The sequence below is a fragment of the Prinia subflava genome, chromosome 6 (genome assembly GCF_021018805.1).
Source record: "Prinia subflava isolate CZ2003 ecotype Zambia chromosome 6, Cam_Psub_1.2, whole genome shotgun sequence".
Lineage (NCBI taxonomy): Eukaryota > Metazoa > Chordata > Aves > Passeriformes > Cisticolidae > Prinia > Prinia subflava.
The window spans coordinates 12430650-12451222 of NC_086252.1; the positions used below are offsets into that span (position 1 = coordinate 12430650).

Below are 20573 nucleotides of genomic sequence, written 5' to 3' on the forward strand. Positions count from 1 at the left end.
ACCAAACACGATAATTATGTCAGAGATAAACAATAAATGGTAACAATCACTTGTACCTGGGATTTGGCAGTGAGTGCTAAGGAATGATGGCCACCAGCAGAGAGGTGAATCACTTCCTTACCATCAAGGCTTTTCACACACAGTGGCTGAAGCCTGTCAATCCCCAGAACCCGTGAGGTGAGGGAAGAGGGGTAGAAGGTGGGGAAAAAGAAAAAATATTATAAGAGGTACTGTTAATGCAAAAACACTCAAGGTTTTATTTTCTTCGCCAAAACAGATTAGAAAAACCAAAAATATATGGAATGGAACCTTCTGTCAATAAACCAGCTCAGTCAAAATGGTCAGGAAGGGCAAAAGTTGATGACAGACCTCATCCCAATTTGGACAAAGTCAAAATGTCACCAAAACTGTTACTGATTACAAAGGGAAAAGTTGTAATTGATTGATGCTCATAACAATACAGCATAAAACATGTTACTTGGAGAAACTTAGGCTACAAGACTTACAAGAACACAATGAATAGCAGATGTTTAAATGTGAGAAGCTGAGACAGTTCAATACTCAAAATTTTCTAGCAATCTAGAGAATAAAAGAAACATTTATCACAGAAATCTCACCTCGGCAGAACATCACCGTGCCCCAGCTGTCCTTCCTTGCCTTTTCCCCAGCTCCACACCTCTGTTCTTAGAGAGGGCAAAAGAGCATCAGCCTCACCACTGTAGGTTGGAGTCAGAGCCACAGTCCTCATTTTTGCCCGTCCTACCTTCCGTAAGAGCCTTGGGGACACTGAGCAGAGGCCAAGAATTAGAAAAAATTCTGATCTTTTGGTAAATGTATCACTCAGATTGTGTGTTACACAGCAACAGCACTACTGAATAGCAAGTGATCACAACTGCTTAAAGCACTTTGAAGTAAAGCCTGAGAACAAAGGTTGACAGGTAAGACAACAGGTTATGGATAAAAAGAAGTAACATAGCTGCTAAGACCAGATAGATGTCACGTAGTTTTTACCAGCTGCTAAAGGATGGCAGACATATGAGAACCATGCAGTTATAATGAAGCAAATTAACCAAGACAGACTATACATTAAAATGTTTTGAAAGAAATATATCCTTGCAGTGAACAGAAGACATCAATACTTCCTAAAATCCCCTCAAATCCAAGATCAATATAGAACTAAACCTTATACACATTCAGAGCAATCAACAGCACAAAAATCAGTGAGGGAAGAAGGTCATTAACTTTGAAGTTCAGCAGTGGGAACTGGAATACTTATAAGTCCCTGGCTCAGTGCAGCGCAGATTACAGACCACGAAGATTTTTATCTGCCACAAAACCAATATGAAAGATTCCTTAGCATCCTTTGGCAATATGACTCTTCCAATGTGCTCACTTTACTGTAATTTAACAAGAAAGACCATTTGTAAACCCAAGGCTTTTGGTTTTCTTAGCATGCAGTATCTACTAGTCTTCACTCTCTCCACTGCTTTCAAGTCCTAAGATATTGTTTAGAATTCATATGCACCTTTGACAGATCATTAGATTTATGTTTAATAAATATTAGGGTTTTTTTTCACTCATAAACCTCCACGTTATTTTAAATTTTCCAGTGTTTTTTCCCCAGCATGCTTGTTTACCTTGCGACAACAAGCCAGGCAGGGAAAGCCTTCGACTCCCTCCTTCAGACTCCTCTTCTCTAATGTCCACTAGACTGGAACTCTTCTTCCCCTGCATGGACTCCAGTCTGACCTGCTCTTCTCGACTGTCCCTCGGAGCTTCGGGCCCCGGGGACCTGCTGCCCGAGTGGGACCCCGCCTCACTCGAAGGCGTGCCGTAGAAGTTCATGACCTTCTTCAGGGACAAGGCTCCGGCCTCGTAGGTGGCAGCGACTCTCACCCCAACGGCGGAGGCACACGAGGCCACCAGGCTGTTCAGGGTGGACGTGCTGCTGCCCGCAGGGCCAGGGATACAAGCACCCAGTTGTTCCTCTTGAGATGGCTAAAACCAAAGGAAATTGGGAACTGTCAGAGCAGACAGCACAGAAGAATAGGATGATGATACACATTCACTACTCAAACCGTGGGCTGGTTTGAACACCATATAATGTTTATTATAAATGTTTACTGTAAACTATAGATGTGTTTTAACTGTATATAATATACTTTATCTATGATTTTTATGCTTAGGTGTACATCTATTGCTCAGAATAATTCCTTTAATGGTAGCACCAAGCACCATTTCTAAATGGACTGGGCTTTGTCTGTTGCACCTGTCTTATGGATAACCATCCATAAGAGACTGTAAGTCTGGGGTTTTTAAATACCAACAAAAAAGGATCTTTGCAAACAAATATAAAAAGGGATATAATTTTAATTTCTTTGCCACCAATGAAAGTGCATCAGTGAGCATGCTGTTTTTTCAGAGAGACAAGTTCTCTCTTCAGTATGGTAAAAGGTAAACAGCATTTCACGGATTCATTTTGCAAGGCCTATCTTAAAACCATTCTGGGCTGTGTCCCTTACACCATTTTTGTATCCATATAAAGCTGAGTCAATAACCATCAGCTCAGAGGAGGGACAAACTGACTGAAGGCCATTATTAGTCCCAGCACACCATTACCTGTAATAGCGATCAGCTGGTCCACCAAATAAGAAACAATGCCCAAAATTATCTTGGACAAATCGTTAGAACATTAAAACAAAGACAGCACAGTCCCATTTTTCCATGTACTACACAATATAATGGTATTATTACAAGTATTACAGCTCATTTTATTCTGCCAAAATAAAAACAATCTGACTTCTTTAAGCTTCATTAAAGCTCAGGTTAAAGGACTGAGATTGGTTCTATTTACTTTATCCTATTTCTAAAAGGCATACTTAGCAATACAGCAAAGAAAACTTCATTTGTGTAGGAAAGCAAAGAAAAATGAAGGATTTTACTAATGCTGAAACATTACATTAGACCTCATCTCTGCTCTTCACATGTGTGTCAATTGTGGAAGATTGAGTGGACCAATTCCAGTCTTGATTCCTGAAATTGTGCAAGGATATATACATATATATATATTTTATTTTTTTTTCCCCCTGGAAATATGCCAGGAACAAGGAACTGAGAAAGGGAGCATGAAACTACGTGTTTTAGTCATTTCCCAATACTGGGGCTCTTGCAAGAGTCTGAGGAGCCCACAGCTGCTCAAATGCATTTGTAATAGAAAAAGCAAAAGGAAAAGTAAATGTATTTACACAACATTCATTTCTCTAAAGCAAGTTTTCCCCAGAGAAAGAAACCATAATTTGCTGAACTAACAAGTCAGTGGACTAATTTTAAAACTATGGGGGTTTTGTTGTCATCAGAGGCAGTAACAAAAATCAACTATTTTTTACGTATTGTGAAATTTATTTCCCAGAACCACTGTGGAGAATGTCTTACTGCAACAATTAAAAAACAAATCAATTTATGTCTGCCCAACCCTTTAAATGACAAACGAAATTTTCAGAATTCCACTATCAGTTTTGCAAACGAGGCCACAGAGCAGCAGGGTTCCTCACAGGACAGCAGTTAGGTAAGGACTGCTGCAAAATTCTGGAATAGTTTTCTGTCTAGTAACTTTTGGGTTCTAGCTTCTTCCCTTTGTCCCTAATTACATTTTTTTCTTCCCCGCCCCCCTCTAAAAATCAGAAATCAGCATTTTGTCAGGGAGCCACAAACAGCTCTTGAACCATTATGTTGAGCATTTTCTGATGCTTAGTAAGAGATGAGTACTCGCTTGTTCTGCTGTAGCATCAAAACAGTGTTGTTCAATCATTTTCCACACCACACAGAGTGGTACTTACACAGCTCCTATCTCTTTTTATGAGTTTATGGCACCCCTACATTATTAACATTAGAGACCTTTTGGTTAAACCTTTTCACAATTTGCAATCCAGAATTTTTAACTGATTGAGAAATTACATGGATTTGTGAGGAATTTGTTCCAGGTACAGAAATGAAGCCTTCACCTTACAGGTAAATCAGATGAGTACCAGGAAGATTCACTGAATCTTACTGCCCCACACAAATGGAAACCCATGGATCAGGAAGCAGAGCATGGAAATTGGCTTACGTGGTTCTGGTACAGCAGACCATGATGAGGAGAGTTTAAAGCACTGCCAAGGCTGCCCACAATGAAGGCTCACAATGGAACAACAGTGGAGGACAAAAAAAATCTCCCACTTAAAACTTGCAAACCGTCAGTGAAAAAAACACTTGGAAACTATGAAAACACCATAGCTATATCAAAGTAAGTTTTTAATTTGTAAAAAGAGTAGTATTGCCACAAATGCAAGAGAAGTTATAGCAAGTTATGAGCTAGTGATTAGGTACCAACCTGTTCAGGCTCTGTACAGCTGTTTTTATTCAGGCTCTCACTTAATGAATTATCTGACAAACCAATTAAGTACTCTTTCACTTCTTTTTTGTCCGAGAACAGAGTATTTCCTGAACTAGAAATTCCACTGTCTTCCCGTCCCTCGCTGCTGGAAAGGCCACTTGGTCCATCAGAGTCTAAACCAACAAGCCCATGTTGCTCCACAGGTGGTTTCTGACAGCCTTCACTTTGGTCAGCTGTTACACTTTTGCCTTCAGAGGTGTCTGATGAGGGACAGAACACGTGGTTTTCTGGTTGGTTATCAGACAGTGCTACACCCAGCGGGCAGCAGTGACTATCTGAAATGATTACATGATCTTCCTTGTCCGTCATGGTAATGAGAGGCTGACTGCAGTGATTGCATTTCTCTGGGATAGGCTTCATTTCCTGCACAGGGAGACATTGTACCAGAGCCAGGCTGTGGTGGGCTCCACAGGCGATCTGGAGCACAACGCGTCCTGCCAGGTGCTCCACCTTCTGTGGCTTTGTCACGGGGAAAGTTGTTGTGATGAGGCCGAGCTGGCAGCCGCTCCCCCAGGCCCATATCTCTCTGCTCAGCGACAGGGCCAGCGTGTGCTCCTCTCCACATGCCAGCTGCAAAATCCGTACTGCTAACAGAGGGCTGGTTTCAGAATCGCAAATACTGATGGGCTGGGGCTCTGGCACACACGGCTGATTGGCAACCGCGCACTGGCCAGCGGAGTTGTCCCCCCACATGTACACCGCACCGCTCTCCGTCACCGCTCCATTGTGGAAGCTGCCCGCTGCCACCGTAATGATACGATGTCCAAGCAAAGTGTTTTCTAAGATAGGGCTGTTAACACATTCCTCAGGCCCTGATCTCCAGGGCAGCTTTCCAAAACTGTAGACCTCTCCACCTGGGAGGGCAAACGAAAGAAAAACAAATCCTAGTGTGAGTGTAAAACCAATTGTTAAATCAATATAAAAACACGAAGACTGCTTCAGACAAACGGATATGAATTCCTACCTTACTCCAGGCTCAGCAAAACTACAGCTATTGATATAAGAAGACTGCTGGTTGCTCTCTGCACTTGCTGCCAAGTTCAGCACCTCACATTAATGTTACCCTGTGCATGCATGTACTGTTACAATAAGTAATACTTTTCTACTAAAAATTCTATTATACTCAAGTCAAGTGAGTTAAATATATTCGTTGGTCCTTTCTAATTTAAGAACATAATAAGGACATACAAATGTGTATGAAGAGCACAAAGTACAGTCCTCATCCTTCCAAACACAGATCTAGTATTGCTTCTAAAAGAAACAAACTTGACAATAACTGAAGATTGTTACAATTCAGGTGTTTATTACCTTCTGTTAGAAGTACCCCGTGATGGCTTCCAAGGGCTGCCTGTAGCACTGTCTTTCCACTGAGGCCTGGAAGCCTTTCTGGAGTTACAGAGCAGGAACCAGCCCTCCAAACATAGACCAGGCCTCTCTCTTTGGCTCCTTCTGCCTCTTCTGAGCTACAAAGGTTGGATGAAATTGGAACACAATCAGGATAAAGTTTTTCATGGTTCAGTAATGCCTGTGTAGAAAGCGGTTAGTAGTTCAGACATTAGTTTTACTTTCAAGCCAGCATATTTAAATTACTATTATCAAATTGTAAAGTAAATGCTATTTAAATGAAAATGCAAGTGTCCTACATTTGAAACCATAAGCTTTTTTCTCATTTGTACTTTACCATGTTCCAGCTGCTCCCATTAACAGTGTGTTTAAAACACTACTACCTGTAAGAGTTCATCCTTTATACACTTCCATTTCTACCTCTAGAGATAAAAACAAGGGTTTGGTTGTTTGGGTTTTTTTCCTTTTTTAAAATTTTTAATGAGTGTCTCAGATTCAAATGAGCCAGTTATTCAAATCAACTGAACCATAGAAAAAAAATCCTGAAATAGTGTGCAAGTATCAGAGCTTGCAGGAGTGACTGGAACTATCCAAAACTGGTTTAACACTTCAACACACTGTGGCTTGAATGCTCAGTCAGCAAATTCTCCAACTCAGCACAAAGAAATTTCTCAGAATTTTGACACGCCCACAGTTTTAACAATTCGCAAAATCCCTTGATTTAAATACAAAAAGTTACATTAAGCATTAATATAGACTGCTTTATATTAAGACTAGACCTAAAGTTAAATTAAGAGTCATGCTTAAATTTATTTAGAAGTGTATATAGATTAGACTGTTATGTACTCAGAAAGAAAAAAATAGGTTTAGCTCCTTATCTGACAACAACCAAGTCACTCACTCCCTGCATAAATCAGTTCCTGCAGCTTGACATGAACCTTTGAAATTAAATACATTAACACAGCAAGAAAAGCATTGATAGAATTACCCTCTTTGTCTAGAAAAGGTACAAGAAATAAAATGTATTCCAAACCTGTACCAACCCCAAAAAAAGCTATTCTGATGCACACACTGCAGGCAAACTCATGTAAGTGGCCCTATTCCTGCAGACTATGGATTTGTTAAACTATGTGTGTTGTTAACTGTGGTGCACAGGATGAACATCTTTATACAATCGGCCTCTGAAACGTTCAAATTAAGAACAGCTAAGAAATCAAATTATCTCTCTTAGCTTCTGTGCCCTTTATTTTTCTACAAAACAGAAGGACATAAAAACAAAAAGCCATTTAAAAGGTAACAGTCTAGAACTCTTCTAAAATTCAAGTAAATAGTTTATTCCATAAAGCAAACACAGATTTAAAATGCAGAGTCCACCTTGCATTTCAAATACATAAGACTTGTGTTTAGAATAGAAGTAAATTAAAAAGGAACCAATCAAGTAATATATATGCAAAGAAAAAAAAGGGCTCAAAAACTTAGTATCAATATAAGGATAATTCATCTAAGATAAAAAACACAGATTTTACACAGCCGGGCAAAGCACTCCAAAGAACATAAAATTATAATATTGAGAGTTTTCATCAACATACTGTACATCAAATCACTTCAACACCTGACATTTGCATTTTTATCCATTTAACAGCTGTTGAGAAAACAGTGTAAAACAAATTTGGACATTCACACAACAGGATTTGTGACAAAAACATCTGACCTCTATCAAGCATCTCAGTGCAAGAAAAGTCTACTGCAGGGCTACTGATCTGTAATCAAAATTCACAGGTGCAGGTACCAGACAGGATTTGCTGTTCGCTTGGCAATGTTACTTTCGAGTTTGCAGCCTGTGGCTATGGCTCCCTCCACAAATTACAATCAGCTTAAAAAAGAAGTTGCTGTTGCAGCAACTTTAGTGTTCCAGACACAACTGAGCTAAGTTCATATTCTTCCCTTTAGCGTAAATTTTAAGACAGGTTACATAAAAAGCATGCTGATATCACTTAATTTTGCAGGAATATCATGAGCTGGCCTATTTCAGGGAGCCTCTGTGGTTTCACCTAGCTGTTCATTCTCACCTTCTTTCCGGTGAGTCCATCTGTCAGTGGCAGCACTCCATCACCACCAAATTGTTCCTCTTTCAAAAGGAACAATCTAATTTCCACAAACTGAAAAACATAAAAAACAGCTATTTATTCGCAAATAACATAAAGCAATAAGAACAACAAAACCTCAAAAACCCCTAAGTTTTAGCTCCTGCATTCAATAAATAAACACATCCACACTGCTGGGATGGTTCAAGTATTTATATTTAGTTCACTCACACTGAGTTGGCAGACAGAAGCCAAACAGCCAGACTTGTCCTAACTACTCAGCTCACAATGGGTCTATCGTAAGGGTAGAATGAACAAAACCTCGTTCAAAGGCAGAAATTTACATCAGTCTCTCTATACAATTCTCATTATACCACTCAAGAAAGATCAAATTGTTTCATTTTCAGTCATAAGACAGAATTCAACACTCCGCTAAATTAAAGATGAACAGATTTGCAAATGATCAGGAGCTGAATTTGTAACTTCATTCCTGAACCAGAGGACACATCACCATTAGAAGATGCAATTCTGCCTGGGCAGAAATGCAGAAAGCAGAGTTCAAAACATCTCTTCATGCAAGCTGGAAGCAGAATGCCTATGGAGGTAAAAGACAACCATGAAGGCAAAGGGAAAAAAGTGGCTGCCCTGGCTACAGTTTCATCCTCTCAGATTTTAAATTTTGCAAGTTGACCCTCACACCTTTCCATCCTCATGAAGACACCTTTGTATTACTTTTCTTGGAATAAAAAAAAGCTACATTTAATCTTGTTTCTCATTATCTGTTTGGCTTCTTTTTAGTATTAAAAGAACTGTGATTTCTCTGGATCTACTGCCTTACTAAATGAAGTATCACAAGTTTTAGTTACATTAATGCATGTGTATCGTGACATTTATTCAAATGAAGTTCCAGATATAAATGCCTTAGAGCTGTTGCTTTATTATAGTTGCTGTCTGATATCCACTGCAACAAAATCACAAACCAAATTAGTTAGTAGAAGTCTTAGACCTAGAATAAGTAGTCTGAAGCTTTTGCATACAGAGAACAGAAATAAATATGGCCAATCATGAATACAAGAGACAAAATATATTCAGACCTGTAACTCTCATACAGAAGTTTCAATGCACACTTGGAAACAGTAATCATCAAGTCAATAAATAATTAAAATAACTAACAAAACCTCCAACACTTTCACTGGAGTGTTCTCAATGATGAATCAAGGAGACCTGCACTTACAGAAACAACACAGCATACAAACAATCTCAGTCTTTCAGATAGAGGATCCTAAAAAGAGTGATTTGGGCTTCAGAGCTGGCAAAGAACACACCTCAAAAGATAAAGATCTGATGACACAGTATTGTGGGAAGTCATGTGCACCCTGCTCTAAAAAAGCCCCAAAACCAGAGCATACTTTCTAGGAACACAGAGACACACTTGTCACCAGAAAGATCCTGCTTTCAAGACAGCCTCTCTTTCCTCTACTACAAAAGAAAAAAAACACTTACAGTTGTAAAATTAACTTTTAAAATATTAACAAAGGCAGTCTCACAGATAGAAGGGAACTGTCACACAATGCTTCAGTAGCAGAGGTGTTGATGAAACATCAAAGGAAAATGGAAGCACATTTTTGGAACCGTAACTTCCCGATGTATTATTGCTCAGAGCGAGCACACTCAGGGTTTTCTTTAGCCTACTCAAAAGCACCTAACCCTACAATTTGTTCTCCTGAAAATGCTGGCACCTCCCCTTTGTGAAGGACTCTAGCTTCAAACAAAATAAAAAGACTCAGTGATGAACACCTGGATAGACTAATTGAAGTATCAACAAATATACCATCTACATTGCATATAACTATTTAAGGTTAAGGAACTGAGGCTTTAAATTCTTGACTTGTAGGATTTATGGACTTCTTTGAAGGACTTGAAGGATTTTTTTCACCTTCATGAGCCTCAACTGAAAAAAAAATTATTGTAATTGTCATAAAACCTTCTGATAGTAAAAAAACAAAGTTAAAGACAAGTATTTGATTAGCTGTTTTGTAAGATCTCCCTTCAAGGCCAAATCGAAAAATATTTACATAATTATTAAGAAAGCTGCAACAGTAGCTAGAAACTAGAAACTAAGAGCATGATATGATGGCAGTGATAGATTTTCTTTTCTTGTGGTTTGAAGCTCACACTTAGGGTTGCAATACCAAGCATTCCTGTATGTAAGGGAAATGAAAGTCAAACTGTTTTCTTTCCACAGATGAGACATCTTTAAGACATTCTGAAATCACTTTCAAGTTCAGTTCAAGTTTTCATTCACTCCTAGGACAGCACAACATTATTCCCATTTCACAGCTAACACAAAATACAAGTTGCTTTGCCACAGCTACAAAGTAAAGTAAATATAATAGAAAGTTTCTTCCTCCCAACAGAAACATGTAATTTTCCTTGCATTCTTCTCATCTACATTATGCATTTCCTTTCCACTAAGATTACCTGACTTGTTATTAGATTTAGCAGTCATGGAGGTGAACATCCAGGCAAAACAACACTCGTGCATGGACGCTCAGTGTGATACCAGCACCTTCACTGCTCTGCCCGTGCTTTTGCCGTCTCCATTCCTCTTTCAATGCTGCAAGTGGAAAGCAGCAAGGAGAGCCAGCTATGAAATGGGGTTGTGCTACAGACAGATGGTCACTGGCATGACACTGATGTCATACTCTCACTCACCAAGTTAAAGGCTAATTCTCCAGAAATCAAACCCTACCACACCATAACAACTGGGAATGACGTGGAGCAAACACTACGCTCATTGTCATGGACTGTGCTCTTGGCTGACCATTTTGAAGCGAGCAGCACAGGTATGAAGGTAACCTCACATTCAACGCTGAACAGCAGCAGCTGCTGTGCCCCTGACTGAGAAACACCAGAACTCCCACGAGCCTCACACGCTTATTTACCTGCCATGTCAATAAACGCTGCAAACATTTCTACAGCTTTCATACCTGTTTACTTATGTATTTCCAAACACATTTTTAATGAATTTGTTGCATCACATTTAGCAATAACTTGCAGGACCAAGACTGCACATTTGTTATACAGAATTACCTACTCAGGTTCTGAAGAGGTGATCTCCAAGCTTCCTCATTCAAAACAGAGTTGTCACCATCACTGACTGTTGGCGACTGTGGCTCACATACAGTGTGTGACCAGTTGAGGAAGCCCTTTTGGTCAGCACTAACCACTGCTTTTAACATTGCATGATTAAGACCTGCTCAGAACAAAACAAAACAACTGGCTACTGAAAGACAGCAGCGATCCCTTTGGATAAGTGTGCAAAGCTTGTTCCAATGCCAGTTATGGTGCAATGCCAGTTCCAGCAAATGCAGGATGGGGGCAAAATACAGCAGTAAAGAAGTCAGGGAAACAAAACCAACACAGCTGAAAATTATTCGCTACAGCATGCAATTAAAAATCTTAAATTTACCACACTCATAGAAGACTCAAAAAAATCTGAATGCCCTTCTGGTTCATGTCTTTTTAAATTACACTTTAATTTAGCACATTTTCCTGTGCTTCCCCTTCTGAAGACAGTTCACTCTGTAGAAACTGAAAATGGTAACTACAGCTAGTTTACATAAGCTGCTGCCCTACAGCTGCAGTGATTAACTCGAGATCATCTACGAGCACTCCGGTTGCTCCCCGGTGCCTCACCAAAATACTTTCGTTCTGGTAGAGGAGGTTTGTGACAGTGACAGCACACTATGTCACCTGTACGGACACTGCAGCCACACTCATACCCACTGGTACCATCACTCAATACACTCCAAAAGCTGAACTGCATTCACGCCTGAGCAAGCAAGTCACGCGAAGGGACAGCATTTTTAAACGCAAGTGAAGGGTGATGAAGGGCATGCCAGTTATAGTTCGGGGGTCTCTTTCCACTGAGTGGGAGACCTTACAGACCCTACAGGAATACACCTCCATATCTCTGCTGTACCAGCTCATCACAGCGCGCTTAGAGCTGGACACCCAGGGTCCGTCAGGGCTTCTCTTCAGCCACTCCCGAGGTCCCCAGGTGCAGCCGGGCGGCGCAGGGCCTGTCCCGTGTCCCCGGTGCCGCCCGGCGCTCCCGTCCCCAGCGCAGGTGCGGGAGGCGCGGGGAGCGCGGCTGCCCTCAGGCGCGCCTCGCCCTTCCCGCGCGCCGCTCGCGCAGCCCCGCGCGCCCCGCACCTGCTGCCGCCGCGCCGCCCTCAGCCGCGCGCTGCCCGCAGCCCCTCGCGCCGCCCGGCTGACTCACGCGGGGGCGCGGGACGCGTAGGGGGCGGGGCCAGCGCTGCGCGAGCGCCGACGGGTCCCTGGCCGGGACAAAAGGGGCAGAGACGGGAGCGACACGTGGGTGCGCGTCAGGAAATACTCGAGGCGCAGTAAGGAGCGCGGGGCCGGCCCATGCGGGACCGGCGGCAGCGCCCGGCCGGCCCTCCCCGCTCCGCAAAGCCCCCGTCAGCGGCTGCTGTAACGGGGGCGGCCTGCGGCACACCTCCCGCAGGGCCCAACGCAGAGCTTCCCTCAGGACCGGCCCGGGCCGAGTAGACGTGGTGCCACAGGGGCATGTGCGTGCAGGCGTGTGTTTGTGCAAGTCGTGCACGCACGTCTGTGTGTGTTTTTGTACAAGCATAGATTTCACAGAGTACATTTAAAATATATACACATAAATACAGCAATATGTGTATATGTATATACACCTATGTGTTTACACACACACACTGTGTGTATGTATATATATTTGAACAAGTTTTGTAAAATGTGTTTTTAATGTTATGTCACTTCTTAGTTGACTACTTTTTATGTTGCCTGAAACTTTCATTTAAAAACCATGGTTCCGAAGACAGGTATGGGCTCTCCTTTATAAATTCTTACATTTTCTAAGGATAGCTATTAAACATTTCTATTAGAGTTCTTCCTCCACTGACTGGAATGATAACTCCATATTTTTTCAATATCAACAATCACCAGCTATAAGCATGCTTTCTTAATTTATCAGCTCTGGCTACCTGGCAAAAGTTGGATTACTTCTCTTTGTGACAGTATTTCCCCTCCCTGACACAAAAAGTACACAAGATTAAAATTCACAATCTTCCTATGAATTTACATATATATTTTATATTGTCCACTTTTTGTGCATTTATCTTTCCAGTATATTAAAATGCAAGTATTATTTGGTCATAACACTCAAAACTGTTTTCCAGAATAAAAGACTATATAACCAGTTTGTTACTGTGTTGCATCTAAACAACCTTTCTCATGCCTGGACAGCCCATCTAAATTACTGCTGTTTTCTGGTGGTTCAAAGAATACTTGGAAAATGAAGACCAAAGTCCATGATGATAGCTATTTAGAAAATTATGGCTAACAGGAGTGCAAAAGAAAGTCATGTGAAGGAAATCAAGCCTTCCATGTATGTTAGCTCCTTCTTGCCATGCTAAGGCTGGGTGGTTTGGTTGCAACAAGACACAGAAATTGTTCCTGCCTGCCCAAGACATTTTTGCTTTAAAGAAATCCTTTTGCTCAAGGAAAGAGTGTTATTCTTGGAACATCAAAACAGTGAAGCAAAGGGCAGATTTCATGTGATGCATTCAAATGAGAACTGGAGGACCTAATGGGTCAGCATAAAAATACCACAGGACAACGCCTCCTCCCTCAGCCCTTGTCATTTTCTGTGTGTGGGTTGGGTGTTAGTCCTAGGGAGCTGCACAGTGAGTCCTGCTCATGCAGGACTGAAAGAAGGGGATTTTCATTTGTCCACATCCAGAATAAATCCACTGTGTGTCCCCTGCTCTACGGTGGGCAGGATTAATCAGTTTATTCTGGTTATTCTGACATACGGACGAGACTGTTTTCTCATCACATCCCTTAGACATGTAATCCAGCAGGAACACACAGGTCCCCATGCCAAAGCAAGGACAGTCAATGTACAGCTCCTGCAGAAAGCACAGCTCAGCCACAGTGCTCAGAAAGCTCACCTGAGAGCCTAGAGGCTGGAGACTGCAGCCTAGAGCTGCTACAGGCAGGGAGGGAGGTCAAGGCCTGTTCCTTCATTATCCATCTTACTACACTGAGAGTTCCTTAACTGGAAGACATGTGTACAAGCAGAAAGTTTGGAATTATTAATTCTCCATCTTCAGGTATGAAAAATGTTGGCTGGTTTTGGAGGGCATGTACCAAAGGAACTGGAATCAGTGGAGCTACTCCAGGGATGCATTTGGGCTTTCAAAGAAACACTGCAGAAATCACAAGACTATTGGAGGCAGAGACCTCATGCCAGTCATATGAGCTGTTATTACAGACACAGAGGAATGAGGAGGAGCAAGGAGAAAAAGGAGATACAGTTTAATTTAAACAGGACAACATGGGAGACCTGCTGTGTGTAAGTGCTGTCAGACCAGGATGCAGCAGCTGCTGTTCAGAGAGAAGGGGCTCCCACCAAATTCAAGGCCTTCAGCACATGGAAGCAGTGACCACAGCAGAGGTATTTAATATCACATTGTGATGCTTCTGCATTGAGATAGGCTAAGCCTGGGTGATTCCACTTGTGGGAGTGCAAAGCTGTCACATTTACTTCTAATCAGACAGCATCAAACTTTGCAGCTTCAGGCTTGTGAAGCTGCTGAAACAGAAATCTGTACGTTAGATGACAATAAATGCCTTTGATGTGATGAGCAGGGAGAGAAGATTGCACTCCAGCAAGTTCTCTGCCAATGACAGATTGTAGAACAGCTAACACCCTACAGTTCTGGAGGAGGCAGCATGCCACAGATTGCAAATCCTGTGTTGTCAAATTATAATCCATTCAGTATAGCTGCTTGGGAGGAGCTTGAAGCCTGCTTGCCATTCATTGCTACCTTTTTAATAGTTGTGTCGTGTACAGCACTGTTATGCTCTGTGGGCCAAATTAACAGGCTATGTAAATGATACAAAGGTGAGGAAGGAGGTGAGGGATTAAGGGGGAAAAGAATACATGAATGTAAACATCCTGAAATTTCACTTCTGCATGTGGATTTTGGTCCCTGCCATAACAGGTTATTTAGAGGTGAATAATTTAAGGGTAAAGGGGAATAACATGCATTTAGAATGATGCTGGCAGAAGTACCCTCTGCAGTTAAGGTAGCTTTATCTTTGTGTGTTCTGAGTGAGCACTACCATTTACCAACACAGGAACACACAGACAGTACTGGAGATCTATGACTGGTAGAGAGAGAGGTGAAAATTATGTGCACTGCTCAAAGCCACTGCAGTGGAGGAGAAATAAAAGAAACTAATCAGTAGAATGGTTATTTGCCAGTGGCACAGTTTGTCCCCTTTTCCTACGCCAGCTGTTAGATGTAACCAGAACATCCCTTTCTCTACCCTCTCTGCAGCCCTTGCAGCTCCATACCTTCCAGAGCTGGAGGTACAGGAAACAGTGACCTTGGAGTTACACTGATTCTTTCCAGGAGCAGGATGTTGTGGAGAGGTTCAAATGGGTGAGGTGCAGCATCCACAGAGCCAGATAGAAGATATTTTACCCTGTCTGAAGGACCTATGGTTATTCCAGCCATGAATCAGTACTTAATTAGTGAATGACCTGCTAGAAGCTTCTTGTTCTACCCAGCAATCTAAAACACATACCAATTTCTTCATGAAGCAGAGACAAGGCATCCCGTTTGGAGCTGCCACATCCTATGTACATCTAGAGAAGCTGTGTGAAGGATCCTGTGCAACTGTGTACAAGGGGATCAGCAGGTGAGCAATATTGCCTTCCCAGTGCTTGCTGAAAACACCTCCTATGGGACATAAAGCCAAATCAAAAGTCCAGTTTTGCCTTTAACCAGGATATTTCCAAAGGCCCATCCCAATTATTCAGGGAAGTCCTCCAGTGCAGCCATGGAGGCACCACAAAGACTCTTTGATCCACAGCAGTGTGCAGGAGATTTTCTGGCTGAACCAGGGAGGGAGCAAAGGTTTTCCTTGAAGTGAGGGATCTCTGCATGATTGAATAATTTGGCGTGAGGTCATGCTGCCATCACAGAGGGGCAGGACAGCTGTGAGGAGGTGAAGAGGGGCCACTGCTCAAAGCCATGCTCTAGCAATAGCTGGACAGCCGCACAGTGCTTCTCTAGCCGGGTGGGCTGGCTCCCAGCTCCCTGCTAATGAACACAAGATGGAGCAGGTTTGTCATTCCCTTCCAAGCTTGGCCTATGTGGGTCAGCAAGCTCAGAAATTTTGCTTGGGTGTTTGCTTGGGAGACTGTTAGTGTTCTCATGCCAAGCACTGAGAATCTTCATGTGACCTTCTGCTGTGACCTGACAGGATCAACAGCCAGTTGGTGGCACTGAAAGTGATCAAGCTGGAGGCAGAGGAGGGAGTGCCCTTTACAGCCATTCGGGAAGGTAAGACAGAACATCACTCTTGAAGAGCATTTGTTTTAACCTGGAAAAGCTCCATGATGTCTCCCTCAGTCCTTTCTTGCTTATTCAGTGTGCTGGCTGTCCTTCTCCCAAAATTCTCAGTTTCCTTACCCTCTCCTGGAGAATGTCTTCACGCTGGGCTGGATAGGCGTGCAATGGACAGAGGAATCTCTGGTGTATGCACTTGTGACAGATGCATCCATGCCATGATAAGGAAAGTGCCAGCTGCAGCCAGAGCATGTTCTTTCTAGCAGTGTCAGGGCCCTCTTGCACCTTCTGCTTTCTGCCTCCTTCACAGTTGCCTTCTTACTCTCTCTAGAAGCTACACAGCTTTTGCCACTGCTGCCTTGGGCAGCTGTGGACTTGTTAGTACAACCATGACACTTTCCTAGCTGATACCCGGAGCATCACAGATCCCAGCCTGAAGAGAGATACTTTTAATAAAACTGGTGTTTAATAACATTTGTAATTTCAGTCCAGTGAGAAATTCTTCTTATCAGTTGACTTTGAAGAGCACTGGGCAAAAAGTCTGCAGACTTCTCCGTTTCTTGGAGAAAGAAATGCTTTTGTGCAAGTGCTTGATTTTGGCTGAAAGTATTTACATTTCTCTACAGACTAAGTTCACAGACCTGGCTGACTGAGGCTTCTATTTTCATCTGCTGTACAATCCCAAGAAGACCATAACCTGTTTTCTTCCATACACAGAAATATGCAACTGTTGTGCCAGTCTGTTTTATGGTGTTAGTGAAAGCTATCAATGTAGGATGACACACATAGGGGTTTTTTTTAGTTCTTACTACATTTGTGAAACTAGGGTTAATCTAGTCATGGGATGGAGAGTCAGATGTGCCAGCTTTCACAGAGCAACACTAGCACAGAAGGACTCTCACAGCAGTAAACTCAGAATAGCTAGAGAGGTCACTGAATCCACTCCAGGTTTATAACTGTAATTAAGACAAGAAAGTTAACGAAGTCCTTAGTCCAATTCTGTGTGAAGGCAGAGACACACCTAAACACGCCTATTTAAAAAATGGCTTGTGTTACAGTTTCCTATAAACTCATTTGCTGTGGTGCTTTTGCTCTGCATTTACACTTGTAGCCCACCAGTAAAATAAGCCTTAAAAGCTTTATCTGCATTGAACTAATGATGCGCTAAAGATCAGCACCCCCTTAACATGCTCTACTGGACAGGCTGAGAGTCTTAACTTCATTCATTATGGGAGAAAACAAGGGTGCTCCTATGAAGGGTCTGCTTTAAGTAGGTCTTTTGTGTACTGCTGAGTTTTGCAGCATCTGACACCTCAAATTTACAATGTAAGTCAGCTGCAAAAACAAAGCACAAGATTTATTAACGCGGCGCATTCTCTGCTACCCTGGAGGAATGCGCTCCCCTGACAAAGAGACGCTTCACCCCAGGAAGCCCCGCAGAGACAAAATGCGTTTAAAGCTCGGTTCTGGCGGTAGCACCTGACACCCCAGCAGGGGGTTGTAGAAGCAACAAAGTGAGGAGCAGTTCCCAGAAGGCTGAGTGAGGCTCAGGCGCTGAATCCTCCATTTCACTGGGGACTCTCTGTGCTGTCCCTCTGGAGCAATCGCTCCGGTCATGTGGAATTTTTGAGGCATCACAGAGTCGGGTTATCGTGCTCTGTAGCAGATGGGCTCTAGCCAGAGTACCTTTGCTAGGTTCATAGGCAATTGGGCGCCGTGTGGAGCACGTTTAAGGTCCGTGCTGCTGTGCACTGGGAACACACTGGTGGTATCTAAATGGACTAGTGTCAGTAGCAGAGGCAGTTCAGCTGCAGCAACACCAAGCTCTGTGCAAGAGCTCCTTTGCAATCTGCTGTTTCCAGCAGTTGTGCTCAATCAGGCGTCCTTTCCTGCTCAGCAGTCTCAGAACTGACACAGGCTTGGCCCACAACTGTGTCTGGTGGCAGGGCTTTTTTCACCAGGTGAATTTGTCGCAAAAGGCAAAGCGATAATCCAGTATAAATTGCTTTGCATAAAACTCTTCAAATATCTTTTCCAGATTGTTTGAAAAATTTTTAATTGTGACCAAAACTCTGCCTCCCACAGCTGGCCCATGCTCTGTATTGTGTGCTGCAGCTAATTCAGGTGAAACAGGATTGTATGCCCATGCCTTATTTGAATGAAATTTGTAGCACTGCGTGGTCTGACAATAAACTAATTTGGTTTTAATCAGCAGCAAAAGTGGATGCTGGAGCAGTTCTGAGGCTATTCTGCTATGTCAGAAGCAGAACTAAAATCTCGAGTCAGGAACATCTGCTTTTTAGGGTCTTTGGGGCTTCTCTCCATGTAGTTTGTGTTCCCTGTCCGTAAACAGCTGGGTCAAATTCTTCAGCTGTGCCAGCGACCTACAGGCAGAGCAATCCCAGCTTCACCTCTTCCCCACAAAGCTCCTCTGTACAGAGTTACTGCTGTATTGTCTCACACCTAAGGCAGCAAATGATTAAACTGTGCTTGCTCCTCCCTCATGAAGAGTTTCTGCTGAGAAGCTCCTTCCATGACTGTGCTGCCTGGAGCCTTCTGTAACACAGCAAACCCAATGCACAGCCAAAAGGCTCAGAAGGCTGCAGCTTTTGTCTTAGCAGGTCAGTGCTCTGTGGTCTGTGTGGGGCCAGAGACTCTTCCACGTGCTGTCCCTTGCATCACCACACCCTGGATGTGCCAAGGCTTGGCAAAGGCACATCAGGACCTAAGGAGCAGGGACACACAGTTGGAATTAGCACACATGATGCTTGTGGATAGTTAGGCTGAAAGAAAAGCTTGCCTAAGTTTTAGAAATACAAACAAGTTACTATTCTCTCAGTAACTTCATCATCTCCATTCTTAGCGTTTTTAACCAGACACAGTAACAAACATGCACAGAACTAAACTCAGAATTTAGCTTATATCTACAGTGATTTCTTTTTGCAGATTTTTGCTCTGTTGTTGTGTAGCTGGAAACTGGTAGAAAATCAGCTTTTCCCAGAAGTCTCTTGTGAGGGTCGTGCTGAGGGCACACACCAGGAGGTGGATGGGAGAAGGATGAGAAGCTCAGTGACAGGCTGGAGGCTGCTGCATTCTGGCTCTGGGAGCTCTCAGGCCCTGCCTCTCAACATTTACCTTGAAGAAATTCTCAACTTACAAGCTGACACCTGGGAACTGTGAACTGTTATTTCTGACAGAGGCAAGATCCCACCTCAGAGAGATGGATGGGTTCCTGCCAAGCCTGGAGCACTGATGCTTGCTTCTCTGCTGAGCTGTTCCATCCTCCTTCAGGCTCACTTCTGACAGAACTGCCAAGTCTGGACTATTACTCCCCAGTTTTTTATTTTCACTGCCGTGTTTTGTGCATGATCTCCTTCCACTTCCAGCAGCAATAAAGTTGATCTTCCTTTTGTGTTTTCCCAGCTTCTCTTCTCAAGTGTTTGAAACATGCCAACATTGTACTGCTTCATGACATTATCCAGACCAAGGAGACACTAACATTTGTCTTTGAATACATGGTGAGTTGATGTTCTTCTGGCTTCCTGTGGAGCTAGTACTGGGAAGTACTGGGAGATGGCTGCAGAATGAATTTACTGCACTATGAGACATCTGCAAAGAAATGAGTTGTAATGCTTTAGTGCAATGATTGATTTTCCTTCTTGATCTCCTGCTTTCCAGCCACACAGCCTTACTCTTTTCTTTCTGTATATGCGACAGCTGTATGCAAAAATAATTCCATGTCTTGTGTCCACTGGGGTAGCAGACATTATTTACCTCCATTTCTGCCTTGCCAACACAATAAGAGTACTGTTTTTGAGCTACAGCAAGGATAGGAAATAATGATATGAGCTCACATCCCAGCTGGGGTCAGATTTGGCACTGACCCCAGTGGATTACCATGACCAAGCTGTGAGTTGCTCTCATGGGGAGACCAGGATGCCAATAAAATTCTCCACATGAATCTCGCTACTTCTCTTGCTTTTGCAGCTAGTGAACCAAATTATAAAGAAAATACAGAAGCTATGTCTTCTTATTGCAGCTTTGTGATTAGTTCTGGCACAAGTATGAATTCTGTTAACCAGCAGCTTCAGGACATAAATCCTGGGTGAGATAACAGGTCAGCCAGGCCCCTGATGTGACCCAGAACTTAGGCACATGCTTGTGTGCTGCATCAGACCAGATGTCCACCTTGGTGAAATAGGCACCTTTGTAGCAGTTGTGTATTTTTCCATTTACAGAAGAGGCATTGTTGGTAGAGGCATTTTACAGCAGCAGCTTTTCCTCAAGTTCTTC

At 42.8% G+C, this 20573-nt stretch overlaps 2 protein-coding genes across 6 annotated transcripts in view; one reads left to right on the forward strand and one right to left on the reverse strand.

Moving 5' to 3' along the window:
* The window catches only part of ALS2 (alsin Rho guanine nucleotide exchange factor ALS2), a 53127-nt gene that overhangs the window by 24715 nt on the left and 7839 nt on the right, over positions 1 to 20573 (reverse strand). The window contains exons 1-7 of one of the 5 annotated variants that reach the window (XM_063400278.1): positions 12079 to 12214; positions 7846 to 7935; positions 5741 to 5895; positions 4370 to 5286; positions 1638 to 1998; positions 618 to 786; positions 57 to 153 (exon numbers count right to left, since the gene is read on the reverse strand). In XM_063400278.1, the coding sequence (XP_063256348.1) occupies positions 57 to 153; positions 618 to 786; positions 1638 to 1998; positions 4370 to 5286; positions 5741 to 5895; positions 7846 to 7865 (1719 nt within the window). In that variant the 5' untranslated portion in view covers positions 7866 to 7935; positions 12079 to 12214. Of the gene's footprint in view, positions 1 to 56; positions 154 to 617; positions 787 to 1637; positions 1999 to 4369; positions 5287 to 5740; positions 5896 to 7845; positions 7936 to 10953; positions 11126 to 12078; positions 12215 to 20573 lie in introns of those variants that run through there. The other 4 variants (XM_063400282.1, XM_063400281.1, XM_063400279.1 and 1 more) reach the window with 4 other exon arrangements.
* CDK15 (cyclin dependent kinase 15) overlaps positions 14255 to 20573 on the forward strand; it is a 35484-nt gene continuing 29165 nt past the window's right edge. Inside the window, exons 1-4 of the mRNA XM_063400283.1 lie at positions 14255 to 14374; positions 15530 to 15627; positions 16195 to 16274; positions 19704 to 19798. Of these exons, the coding sequence (XP_063256353.1) occupies positions 14255 to 14374; positions 15530 to 15627; positions 16195 to 16274; positions 19704 to 19798 (393 nt within the window). The remainder of the gene's footprint in view (positions 14375 to 15529; positions 15628 to 16194; positions 16275 to 19703; positions 19799 to 20573) is intronic.